The 13,377-nt window shown below is 52.0% G+C and overlaps 1 protein-coding gene across 7 annotated transcripts in view; it reads left to right on the top strand.

Moving 5' to 3' along the window:
- The first annotated feature begins 6 nt into the window (after positions 1–6).
- The window catches only part of CTNS (cystinosin, lysosomal cystine transporter), a 16,629-nt gene continuing 3,258 nt past the window's right edge, over positions 7–13,377 (top strand). The window contains exons 1-10 of one of the 7 annotated variants that reach the window (XM_015562453.1): positions 7–336; positions 600–672; positions 1,297–1,376; positions 5,761–5,839; positions 7,260–7,344; positions 8,551–8,654; positions 8,758–8,889; positions 11,758–11,857; positions 11,950–12,069; positions 13,038–13,208. In XM_015562453.1, the coding sequence (XP_015417939.1) occupies positions 1,316–1,376; positions 5,761–5,839; positions 7,260–7,344; positions 8,551–8,654; positions 8,758–8,889; positions 11,758–11,857; positions 11,950–12,069; positions 13,038–13,208 (852 nt within the window). In that variant the 5' untranslated portion in view covers positions 7–336; positions 600–672; positions 1,297–1,315. The other 6 variants (XM_015562458.1, XM_006761488.2, XM_015562455.1 and 3 more) reach the window with 6 other exon arrangements.

Genomic DNA, 13,377 nt, shown 5'->3' with positions numbered 1-13,377 from the left:
GCCCCCTCCGGACAGCCTCTGCCTCGCTCTCAAAACGAGTGCAGGGTCCGCGGACAAGCGCTCGGGCTCGGAGAGCCTTTGTGTCCCTAAAAGTGGCTGAAGACTCCCTCACACAGAGCCTCCACCCCTGCTCCGCCCCAACCCTGCTGCAGACTCGTCAAAACTACCGCTCCCAGAGTGCATCGCGGGAACCTAGTGACTCCGCGAGTCAGGTGACTGGGGTCAGGTGACTTCGGGCCCGCCCTCCCGCAGACCCAGCCGGACCGGGGAAGCGGGTACTGCCTGAAGCATCTTCTACGTCTCGTGGGTCGGTCCCAGAGCCTCCGAGGATCTCAGGTGAGAGCCGGCGCGGCCCCGACAGCCTCCTCCCCCTTCCCCAAGTGGAGCCCCTGGGGCTGGTGCGGCAAGCCGTTGGCAGCCCGCCGCAATCCAGCCCTGCTCAGCGGCGCCGGGGTTTCATCCCTGGTCACTTGTCCCGTCCTAGCGACACCGGACATTCCCCAGGTGCAAGGACCCGGGTGGAGGTGGGCGGAGGTAGGGCTCCCCGTGCTGTCGAGGTGATGGGGGTGGTCCGAGCCCCTTCCCCGCCTCCCGCTTAGTGTCCGCCTGAATCTGATCGCGGAGTTTACCGGTTGCTTTGGAGAAGGAAACCCTTCCGAAACTCCTGTGGAAGTAAGTGCTGAGCTCTGGGCCGGGCTCCAGGGCTGTGGGCAGGAGCCGGCCCCGCCCTCCGGGGGCTTTTGGGCTGAAGAAAGGAAGAACAGCTGGGCTTTGCCTTTTTCGACAGTTTGGAGGAAAAGAACAACCCTTAGGCTCTTATCCCAGGATAGGGAATGAAGTCAATTTCCGTAAGGTTTATAGGTTCACAAAGTCAAATATCTGACCACAGTTTTAATAATCTGGGGGGGGGGCGGAGGGGGAAGAACTCTAAACCAGTAAAACTGCATTCTTTCTGTTAAGTGGCAAGAAGCAGTCGAAGAGGAGAAAATTCAGTATTTGCCTACTTCCTCAGAGTGGGCCCTTACACAACCCACTTGGTCTCTCTGAGCCCATTTCGCTCTTCTATTAAAGATAAGCCCTCCCCGGAGTCCTGTTCTCCAAGCTGGTGAGGCAAAGCCCGTGAGGCCACAGGCGTGAAGTGAAAGTGTTTGATGAATAGTTCATGCCATGGTTCCAAGGGGCATATTGTCCAGGCGGCCTATGGCACTTCTGTGGCCACTACCCCACGGGACACATTGCTGCTGGGCTGACCCAACTTTAACCTGAACTTCTCTTGCTCTTTGTTTTTCTCACTAGCTCTTTGAAATTGAGGAACATGATAAGGAGTTGGCTGATTGTTTTTATCCTTTTTCCCCTGACGCTCATAGAGAAATGTGGTAAGTTTAGAAATGGGTCATCAACTTTGGAAAGAGGGAGATAGAGTAAGGAGCCTGACCTGTTTGTAGCCAAGGATTTAGGACTGTCCAGACTGGGTGGGCTTGCCGGGCCCGTGGTCAAGCAGCCACAGGGTGGTGGAGCAGACCCAGGGTCCAGGAGTTTTACAAGGAGTCAGATGATTCCATAAATAGTTGGCCTTCTGGCGCTCTCCCTTCAGGGGGCACACCCAGGCCATTCCCTTCCCCCTCTCTCTCCCCGATAAGCACATATCCCCTAACTTCTAAGGACCCCATGAGACCTGCAATCAGGAGAGAAATGGCCCTTGTTTCAGTTTCCTAAATATGTTTTTATTGCAGGCAATACATTCTTGTGTGCTTTTCTAAATAATAAATAACTAATCGGCCTTCTGTGCTGGGGTCCCTATTACCTTATCTGTATTACCAAAATCAAACTGTGGGTCTCCAACAATCTGGGATAATATCTGTAAAGAAAGGCTTGTGTTCCTGCCCTGTGGACCTCACTGAGGGAGGTATGGGCTCTGGGAAATGCTGCAGACGCGTGATGTGGCCACCTTGTTGAGCCTGGATCTGCCAGGCCACAAAGTCCTAAAGAGTCTGCCCAGCATCCCTTCATAAGATGAGAAAACTGTTCCCTTCAAGAGGGACTGAGGAACAGGGCCAGGGGGGCCTCGCAGAACACTGGCTCGTTGTCCAAAAAACACACCAGGGTCTGTACATCCTTACAGGGCGTGACTTTTGGTGCAGGGCTCTTAGAGGCCTGTATCATTCTATTAATTCTCCCGCTGCCCAAAACACGGCTGAGATTCCTTCCATAGAAGGAATTTGTGCTGAGCACTTCTAGGACCCCAGGCCCATTATTCTGGCCACTGTCAAAAATCAGACAGATCTTAAAATCCCTGACCAAAGATTTCAAATCAACCTTGTTCAAACAATACAAATCCTATGCAAGCTTGTCAAGAGCCCGCCGCAGTGGCTGTCTACCATCACAGTTATTCGGCCTCTTAAATCTCTGAGAACATAAGTACCTGACCAGCTCTTTCAGGTTTGTTAAATCAGCCGTGTTACTTTACAGTCACACCTTGTGGATAAGCAGTTTCCGCGTGCAGCCTGGTGTTTCTTGGTACAGATGCCAGAGCCCCACTCCAGACCTGCTGGGTCACATTCTCTGGGACTAAGGCCCTGGTATGCATATACACACGGGCATTGGTAGGCTTTACATGAAGCTCCATTCGTAATGCTAATGCATTTGTCTAGAGAAGAACAGCAAATTATACAGAGGGGAATTTATACCACCTCAATTATACAGAGGGGAATTTATACCACCTCAATTATACAGAGGGGAAATTTAGGCCCAGAGAGGGTAAAGGTTCTCCCCAAAGTCACAGAGCGAGACAGTAACTAAGATGGGACCTGAGTAGGGTCCCTACTCCATTTTACCATTCTGCTTCCTTTCCTGAGTGTCATAAACAGTGGAAACCACCATAAAATCAATAACTGGAATTGGCTTTCTGACCTCAGTCTGGCGGGCCTGTCTTCTCCTTGCTTTGGGGAGTGATCGTCAGGGCCCTTAAGTTGGCTCAGTGGTTGAGCGTTGACCCATGAACCAGGAGGCCCCTTTTCAATTCCTAGTCAGGACACTTGCCCGGCTTGTGGGCTGGATCCCCGGTAGGGGGCATGCAGGAGAGCCGATAGATGCTTCTCTTTCATCATTGATGTTTCTATCTCTTTCTCCCTCTCCAGAGAGAGAGAGATGTGAAAACAGACTCCTTAGAGGTAACTTGGGGTGGTCTCATTAAGATTCATTTGGTAATTCCAATGTTGTGTCCAGAGACTCCTGCCCCAGGGCAAACTTTAAAGTGTGCTTTCCCAGGATATGATGCCAGTTTTCTAACTGCCTCCCACTTAAAAAAAAAAAAAAAAATGTCCTGCCTTGTTTACATGGTGTTAAGAATAGTCAACAGCAATTGTCCAGCACTCAGTGTGGAAAGTCGCAGACATCGCTTTCTCTTTACAAAGCCCTGTGAGGTGGGTAGTACTATTCTCCCCATGTTACAGGTGAGAAAACAGGCTTACGTACTCCCAGGGTCACACAGCTAGGGGGCGACAGAGCCAGAATGGATCTGTCTGACCTCAGAGCCCAGTCTCCCGGCTGCTGAGCACTGAGAGGGAAGTAAACATCCCTTGATTGGGTTCTTTGAGCGTCCACAGACTCCGCTTTTGAAATAGAAAGACGGTGGAAGAGCAGAGGCCTTGGGGATCTCCCGCTCACCCTGATCACAGTCCCGGCAGAGCCCTGGGGACCCAGCGGTGTTGGTGGCTGCCTGGCATCACTTTCAGTGTCCCTGTCCCGGGTACCGTCTTGTCACAGTCTTGCTCATCCGGTATGGTCCTCAGCTCTAGATGGAAAGTAACAGCAAGGACCTACCCCAGCTGTGCAAGCCCAGAACAAAGCCACGGGTTGTCTATGGGAGCAGTGAGTGAAAAAGGAGAGGTGGAGTTGTCAAAGCTGCCTCCAGGCCCCAAGGCTACACGTGAGGGAGGGACTTTCCTACTCTGTGCAGCTTGGCCTCTGCAAGGGTTGGGGGGGGGCAGGGGGGAGGGGAGTGCCACTCAGAGCGACCCTGGTGGAGTCAGCTGCACCTGGAGACTTGCAGACACGGGACAAAGTCTGCATCTGCATTCACACGTGCAGGGTCAGCATGAGGAAGGTGGCTCAGATAGGGTCTGAGAGGTCCCGGGTAGCAGAGCCAGGCTCAGGAGTGTAAGTTCTAGGCTGGCCCTTCCGTTGGAGGAGATGGGGTTACTCCTTCTGGGTGTCCAGGCAGAGGAAGAGAAACTGCCAGGTGGGGGTATTGAGAAGGGGGATCAGACAGTGGAGAACCTCTAAATGCCCTTCCCACCTGGGCGCCTAAACTCAGTTCTTTACCTTCTGCCTTTCGTGGTCTGGGGAGAAGGAGACCTGGGCCCTGCCTGCGGCCACTGCCCCAACAAGGACCGTCTTCATCAAGTTGAGCATTTGCTTTCCCATTGTGGGCCCCCTTCCACTTCCATTCTAGATTCATGCCCATACCTTATGCTGTGCGTCATCCTGAAGGCCTGGAGGTGAGGGAGGGGAGGTGGACAGGTGCCTGGATCTGTGAACATCCCTGGGATCGGGGGAGGGAGGTGCTGCCCTAAGAACACAGGAAGAGGTCAGAGAGAGGCTGACTCACTCATGTTCTGTAGCCAAGTTGCTCTGGGGTGTTTCGCCTCCCACACCTGCTTCTCCCCTCACCCTGGACGCCTGTTTGTCTACCTCATCCTAAGCTAACACCTCAAAGCCAAGAGGGAATCAGTCTCCCCTCGCAGTCCCCAGTAGAGTCGGCCTCAGGAAGGGGGATCAGTGAATGGGTTGAGCTGGGTTCAGGTTCATATGGGAACCCAACAGGGTTTTTTGAGAAACAGGTTAGCTGGGCCCATGTGTCTGAGTATAAGTATTTCTCTCCTGGACCTCGACCAGCACTGCTAGAGAGCAGACACGGGTCCTGAGAAGGGGCGATGGGGGATTGAGAAAAAGAAAGAGACAGACACAGAGACAGTAGGGAAAAAGCTGGGACCAGGTGACTGTTCTTAGATGGAGAGACAGTGACCCAGAGCTAGGGCAGTGTGTGTATTATGTACAGCACGATATCAGGAAGTTTTACTAGAGTTTAAGACAAAGGAAATTATGTGAAATCATGGTTAAAGATCCACCTGTAATTCTTCATTCTTGTGGCTTCATTGTAATTGTCGCTCCTGGCTGAGCCTGGATAACTGCGTCCGTTCCTTGCGCCTGGCTGAACTTAGATAATGAAACCCACCCCCTGGCGGGTGGGAGCCCTGTTTCCAGGACGAGGCTCTGCCAACACCACTGGACTCAGCTGACAATAATCAAAGAAATGCGCAAGGAGAGGCCGGACCCATTCTGCGGGGCCACTGAAGCTCCACAAACAGAGGAGACTCCTGTGCCTTCCATCTGAAGAGGTGGTTCAAGTCCGCGTTTTCCAGTCCCGGGGTGTGGCTTGAATGCCTTTAGTTTGTAAAACTGTCTCCGATGACTCAGCTGCACACCCTCAGAGCCCCTGATGTTGGGGAGGAGGAAGCGGCAGCGTCTCCCGCTCAGGCCTGTGTCTCCCTCCAATGGCAGCGGGAGGTGAGAGCACAATGAGGGCTTTGGCTTCCAGTCGCATCACTGAGTCCCTCAGAACCTCCGTGTCTCCTAGAAGATAGGGGTCATCATGGGACATAGTTCCTGAGTTCAGATGGCAGGGGCCCTGCTCCGTCTCTCCTTGTGGGCCTACGTCTCTGACCTCATGACTAATGCCACTGATTCGGGTCCTTCCAGAGTCGATGGTCAACCTTGCTGTTCCTCCCACGGTGAAGCTGGAAAATGGGAGCTCAGCCGATGTCCGCATCGCCCTTCAGTAAGTGCCCAGGCCCAGACCTGCCCTCGGCCCCGCTCGTCGCCCCACGGCCAGCTCCGGCCCTTCATATTCTAGTGTGATGCTCGTGCCTTCACTTTCAGAGCAGCCAGAGGAAGAGAGGCACCCGCCCTGGGCTGCAGACCGAGGTCCCAGAGTCTCTCTTCCCCCACTCACAGAACCCTTGTTTCTGGGGGGAGCAGCAGGAAGGGGGCTTCTCCCCAGTCAAGCCTTTTCCCCAGCCGAGAAGAGTCCTGAGTGGCCAGCAGTTGATGCCAGACTTCAGAGTGGCCCTTGCCCAGCCTCTAAGTGTTTGAGGAGAGCCCTGAGGTCAGGGGTCAGGAGCTGAGCACTCGTTAGATCACTTCTTAAAGCAGAAGGGACTCCATCTGTGGATTCCGTTTGTGAGACCCTCACACTTAGCCTCCACTGAGAGTCTGTCTTGCTGACCTCTGCTGGTTCCGGCATGAGGGTACCGACCCAGTTCAGACTGTGCTGAGAGCCTCCCTCTTCTGCATCCTTCACTGCTTCCCCTGCACCTGCCTCCCGGCCACATGGGTCCTGTAGAGGAAGGTCTGGAGCCCTGTCCTTTCTCTCTCCCCCTCTCCCCTTCCTCATCCCTCCTGGGAAGTCTGTTCTCAAACCACAGCTTTGGTACCAAGGCTCCCCGACAGACCTACATTCTGTCTATAACCCGGCCGCTTGCACCCGGACACCTGGTGAATCTGACATGTCATCCCCTCACCACAGCTCTCCCCTCTCCAGAACCCTGGAGTGGCTTTCCACTGCCTTCCAAACTAACGCCAGGCCTCTCAGTGCAGACCTGAGCCCCCATGGGCTGCCCAGACATACCTCATGGCTTTCTAGGGACACAGTGCTCCCTGCTCAGACCTGAGCCTCTCCGAAGCCTTTCCCACCAGAGCAGGTGTCATCGCCCAGTCGGCCTCTGGACACCCTATTTGGCATTCACAGCCAGTTTCACACCTTTGTGTGGTCTCAGCCCCAGTAGGACATCTTCTCTGATAAAGATAGAAAGCTCCTGCCTGGCCGGTATAGCTCGGTGGTTGAGCGTTGACCTATGAACCAGGTAGTCACGGTCCAATGCCTGGTTTGTGGGCTCCATCCCTCGTAGGGGGTGTGCAGGAGGAGGCCTATCAGTGATTCTCTCTCATCAGTGATGTTTGTATCTCTCTCTCCCTCTCCCTTCCTCTCTGAAATCAATAAAAATATATATTTTTAAAAAGGATAGAAAACTCCTTTTTAAAGGAGCAGGGAGCCCACCTTCTCTCTCCTCAGATTGAGCACATAACACTTCCTCACCCTAACTGCTTGAGAATGACAGGCCCTGTGGGAAGTCCAAAGGTGGGTTGAGATCACACAGAGTCCCACTCCGCAGTAGTAATCAGACTCTTGTCCCCCACAGGCATCCCCTAAATGCAACCTTGGTGATCACTTTTGAAATCACATTTCATTCAAAAAATATCACTATCCTTGAGCTGCCGGATGAAGTAAGTAATGAACCTTAACTGGTGGGTAACAAAACACATTTTAATTGAGTGCTTCTGGAAGTGGGCCACCTGGTTTAAAGGCCGTGGGCTGCCCCCATCCCATCCCTCTAGAAATCTCTGATTTGGGCTTTGTTGGTCTCCTTGAGGATGGGCGTCTTATGCTGTGTAGACGGAATTAGGAAGGCGATGGTAAGAAATGTGAGGCAGAAAATGGTTCTGTGAATGTCGAAGACATTCTTAAGATAGTTTTCTAAGACTTTGCTACTCAAAGGGTGTTCGAGGCCTAGCAGCATTGTCCCTGCTGGAAACTTTTTAGAAATGCAGACTCCCAGGCCCCGTGCCAGATCCACCGATTCAAAATCTGCCCATGAGCATGATCCCTGGATGATTTGAGTCCACATTAAGGTTTGCAAAGCACTGTTCTGAGATCCCATTGGTTGTTATTTCCAAAACCCAGTGCCAGAGTCTGGTATTACAGTGATAACTATTCATAGCCCTTATGCCTTTGTCTGTTAGTATACACCCTGCTTCTGCCTTACTAAGGATTTGAGCCAATTACTGATAAATTAGATAAAAAACATCAATAGGGGAGGCAGTATAAAGTAAATGAGGGTTTTAACAAAAAACAGACAAGATGAATACAGGGATGAAATTGATGACCATAAGGCATGCCACGAGGCCCTGTGTGGTTGTAGAAATGGGCTGCAAACTGGCCCTGAGCCCCTTAGCAAGCAGACCGTGTGGAAGCATGGGCTTCCTGTGAGAAGGGAATCTCAGCTCATCCCATAGTGAACATCGCACATCATTAGACGCAGCTTCTCCCGCCCCAGGGTATCAGGCCTGCTGCGGGCTAAGAAAAGCCAGTGGTTCTAACAGCAGGTCCTGGCGTTCAGCTCTCTGAGGTCTGGCTTGATCCACAGATCGCTGGCTGGTGAGAGGAAGGGAGCCGTCCCCCCTTCCCTCAGAGATGAGCCAGGGGTAGGCCCAAGGGCAGAACCACGTTCTGTTCAGAGAGTCTAGCATAACACGTCCGTGTATGGGGGTTCCAGTTGGCTGGCTGGTCGTGTTTCTCCCTTTTGTTCGTAAGCTCCAGGAAGGCGGGGACCCTGTGTGATCTGTCCCCACATCTCCTAGGGCATAGTCTGCAGCGGGACGCTCAGGTCCCAACAAATACATGGCACTGGATTGAATTCAGTTTTCCTATAGGTTGTGGTGCCTCCCGGAGCGACAGAGTCCTCTTTTCAAGTGACATCTCGAAATGTGGGACAAATTACTGTTTTTCTGCACGAAAATCATTCCAGCCAAACCGGGTAAGCTGGGGTTTAAGTGGTGAGAAGAAAGGCAGCGCTGGCCCATGGGAGTTTCTCTCGGGAGCCCCATTTCAGCTCATCCTGGTCTCCAAATCCTTTCCAGCCCAAGGATACGCTTCTTGGTGATCCGCAGCAACGTCGTCAGTGTCATAAACCAGGTGGTTGGCTGGATCTACTTTGCGGCCTGGTCCATCTCCTTCTACCCGCAGGTGATCATGAACTGGAGGCGGAAAAGGTAATCTGCTGAGCTGTACGCTCAGGGTCATTTGGTGCCCGTATGACGGGCATTCCCACGAGGCAGTAGGTAGCACAGGTTCAGCCCTTCCCCCCTCTGCTTATCTCCTTTCCTGCCCTTTCTAGAAAGCTGTTGAGGTGAGAGCTCTAAGAGCCTGTGGTGGCACTTGTACTGCTGGGCAATTGGTCTCTTGCCCAGTTTAGCTCCTCCCTGTGAAAGCAACACAATGGGGCTTCTCAGTGAAGCGGAGAACGGGCTGAATGGGGGTGACGTCCACCCAAATATTCTCTTATCTCGGTCTGTCCAGCCCTGGAGGAATTAAAGTCAAGCTGTGCTACAGTACCAGAGGTGGATCCTTCGGCCTTGGAGATTAAACCTTCCCACCTCGATTATAAAAACAAAGAGGGAGGCGCGGCCAGGATATGGGTGTAGGAAGACCTGAACTCACCTCCTCCCACAGCATACTCTGAATGTACGTTACCTATAGAGCAGTTCCTGCTAAAAAACTGAGGGCCTGGCCTTAGCCGGTTTGACTCGGTGGACAAAGCATTGGCCTGTGGACTGAAGGGTCCGGGGTTCAATTCCGGTCAAGGGCACATGCTTGGTTTTGAACGCAGTCCCCAGTAGGGGGTACCTGTATTCTGAAAACAGACATCAAGAAAGAAATTGACAAAGATACAAATACTAGAAAGATATACGATGCTCACAGATTGGGAGAATTAATATTGTTTAAATGTTCACACTTACTTCCTGTATTCTGAAAACAGACATCAAGAAAGAAAGTGACGAAGATACAAATACTAGAAAGATACGATGCTCACAGATTGGTAGAATTAATATTGTTTAAATGTTCACACTTACCCAAAGCAATCGCAGATTCGATGCAATCCCCATCAAATTACCAAAGGCATTTTTCACAGAACTACAACAAAGAATCCTAAAATTGGTATAAAACCAAAAGACCCGAAATAGCCAAAGCAATCTTAAAAAAAAAAGAGGTATTACATTCCCTGATATCAAACTATACCACAAGGCTGTAGTAATCAAAACAGCATGGTCCTGGCACAAAAACAGACACAGAAATCGATGGACTAGAATAGAGAGCCCAGAAATAAACCCACACATACACAGTCAATCTATAACAAGGGAGTTAAGAATATACAATGGGGTAAAGACAGTCTCTTCAATAAATGACGTTGGGGAAACTGGACAGCTGCCTGCTAGAGATAGAAACATTGATGAGAGAGGAACATCATCAATCAGTTGCCTCCTGCACGGCCCCTACTGGGGATTGAGCCTGCAACTGAGATACGTGCCTTTGACTGGAATCGAACCTGGGACCCTTCAGTCCAATGGCCGATGCTCCATCCACTGAGCCAAACTGGTTCGGCTGATATCAGTCTTAACATTTTTTTTGGCTATGTCTTCTCAGACTAGGGCAACAAAAGCAAAAATAAACAAATGGAATTCCAGCAAACTAAAAAGCTTTTTGCATAGCAAAGGAAACCAACAAAACAAAAAGGCAACCTACTGAATAGGAGACGGTATTTGCAAGTCATGTATCTGATAAGAGGTTAATAGCCAAAATGTACAAAGAACTTGGATAAGTAAGTTATCAAAATAAGTAAGCTACTCAATTAAAAGGTGGGTAGAGGACTTGAAACAGACCTTTTTTCAAAAGAAGGCATTCACATGGCCAACAGGCACATGAAAAGATGCGCAACATCACTACCAGGGAAATGCAGTTCAAAACCCCAAGATGGTACCTCACACCTGTGAGAATGGCTATCATTCAAAAGTCAGGAAATAAGTGTTGTAAAGGATGTGGAGAAAAGGGAACCCTCAGACATGGGTGGCAGTTTAAAATGATGAAGCCTCTGTGGGAAACGGTATGGAGGGTCCTCAAAACATTAAACATGGGACCACCATGTGATCCAGCAAATCTGGATATTTATCCAAAGATGACAGGAACACTAATTTGAAAAAATATATGCACCCCTGGGTTCAGTGCAGCATTATTTGCAATATGGAAGCAACCTGAGTGTCCATTGATAGACAAATGGGTAAAGATGTGGTACATGTATACAATGGAACAAAATATATGCACCCCTGGGTTCAGTGCAGCATTGTTTGCAATACGGAAGCAACCTGAGTGTCCACTGATAGACAAATGGGTAAAGAAGATGTGGTACATGTATGCAGTAATATGAAATCTAAAAACAAAACAGAAACAGACTCATTGGTATAGGTAACAAACTGGTGGTTACCAGAGCGGGGTAGTGGGGAGACATTGGGGAGTAGGTGCCATAGGTGAACGGGATGAAGAGGTACAAACTTCCAGGTGTGAAGTAAATAACTCATGAGGATGTGAGGTATAGCACAGGGAATATAGTCAATAATATTGTAATAACCTTGTATAGTGACAGGTGGTAACTAGACCTGTTGTGGGGATCATTTTGTAATGTATATAAATAACAAATCGCTATGGTGTATTTCTGAAATGAAAAGGATATTGTGTGACAGTTATACATCCCTGGGAGGAAAGAGGGACAAAGTGGGCCTGCGATTGCGTCTTCATGCAGCAAGTACACAAGCTTTCCCACAATCACCTCGCCATGTGGGCCTCTTGTGGGGCTGCTGAGCAGGGAGCCAGCGAGGGGAGGCACCTCCTTTCTGCAGGAGGCCCCAGGCTTCCCTCGGGGGCCAGGACTTGAGGCAGGAGGAACCTGGTTCCCAAGAGGGTGGGATTGAGTGGCATCGACTGTGGCATGAAGGGGGACCCAAGGCCAGTGCTCCGCCGGGCCCTCCTTCCTGCCCCTGCTTTCACTGGCCGGCTCACCTGCCCTGTCTCCATCTCCCCTCCCGCAGTGTTGTTGGTCTGAGCTTCGACTTCGTTACCCTGAACCTGACGGGCTTCGTGGCCTACAGCGTGTTCAACGTTGGCCTTTTCTGGATACCACACATCAAGGTCTGGCCCTGCCCGCCCACCACAGCCCAGCCCAGCCCAAGCAGTTCCTGGCCTGGCTGCCCCTCACTCAGCTTCGTCACCCCCCTCAACAGGAGCAGTTTTTCCTCAAATACCCGAATGGAGTGAACCCTGTGGCGATTAACGACATCTTCTTCAGCCTGCACGCCGTGGCCCTCACCCTGGTTGTCCTGGTGCAGTGCCTCCTGTACGAGGTGAGAGATGGACTGGCAGCTGCTCCCTGTGGCTGCCAGGCAGCACCCACCACCACCACCTGCTGCCCACACCTGCTGTTTCACTACAGACACAGAGACCCTCAGAAAGGACACATGTTTGATCGCTCAGCATCTGATTGATTATTGGGCCAAGATAATAGGCCAGGCACAGGGACCTCACCACGAGCCCAAGTTCTTGCCCCCTCCCCCAGGTCTGGAGTGAGGGACAGAGAGAGGCATGATGATGACCCAGCAGGTGGAGAGCTGAGGGGAGGGGAGAGCATGGCCCAGCCAGCAAGGAGGGGGAAGGAGGGCATCAGGAATTGGTGTTTAGAGTAGTCCGTGGAGTGAGTAACGTTCTTGTGGCCATGGGGAAGAGGGACAGGGTGGGGCACCGCCAGCTGGGGCACCGACTGTGAATGCCAAGGGGCAGTGAGAGCCACCATGAGCCGGTCGAGGTAGCTGGGGTTCAGTATGAGGAGGAGGCTCACGAGGGCCCCGAGAGGTCTTGGGGGATGTGGACTCAGCCGTGTTGGGCCATGTGTCTGGTCGCTGACGTGGTGTTTTCTTTCACTTCCCCGTGGGCGCACCACTTCCCTCAAAGAGTTCCCTTCATACACGCAAGGCCAGCCACGCTGCTTGGGCCCCACCTTTACGAACCTTCCAGGTTTTCTTGCTCTTTGCTGTGGAGCTTGGGCGAAGGGGAAGGGTGGGGACAGATTCCAGAGTGGTCAGGCTCTCTCTGCATCATGGAATGAACAGTCCTGGGCTGGGATGGTGTTGGGTTCCATCCCCGACATCCTTCGCTCCTGGGGGGCTCTGGGAGGCACCCAATTCTGCATTGTGGAAACAAGAAGCAATTGGGCTCTGGAAAGTCTAAGAAGGACTGAACTAGAGACCCTGATAGTGACAAGGGCATTGCCCCCACCCACCCCCAACTTCCCTCCCTTCCCCCCTCTCATCCCCAGCGCGGCGACCAGCGGGTGTCCTGGCCCGCCATCGGCTTCCTGGTGCTCTCGTGGCTCTTCGCGCTCATCATCATGATTTTGGCCGCAGTCGGGGTAATCACATGGCTGCGGTTTCTCTTCTGCTTCTCCTACATCAAGCTCGCGGTGACACTGGTCAAGTACTTTCCGCAGGTACTTCTGGGGCCTTCCTTCCCTTCCATGTGGCCACTTGGGTAAGGGGGTGAGATACAGGCCCCCGGTCCTGTCCTGGCTGGGGCGAGGACCAGGCACGGGAAGCCGCAGTGGAAGCCATGGGCCCAGCAGGACGGAACCCGGTGAAAGCTGGCCAGGGCTGCCCGCT

This window comes from Myotis davidii, unplaced genomic scaffold, assembly GCF_000327345.1.
Source record: "Myotis davidii unplaced genomic scaffold, ASM32734v1 scaffold638, whole genome shotgun sequence".
NCBI classification, from domain to species: Eukaryota; Metazoa; Chordata; class Mammalia; order Chiroptera; family Vespertilionidae; genus Myotis; species Myotis davidii.
The sequence above is the reverse complement of the archived record's forward strand: the minus strand, read 5'-3'. Positions and strand labels throughout refer to the sequence as shown.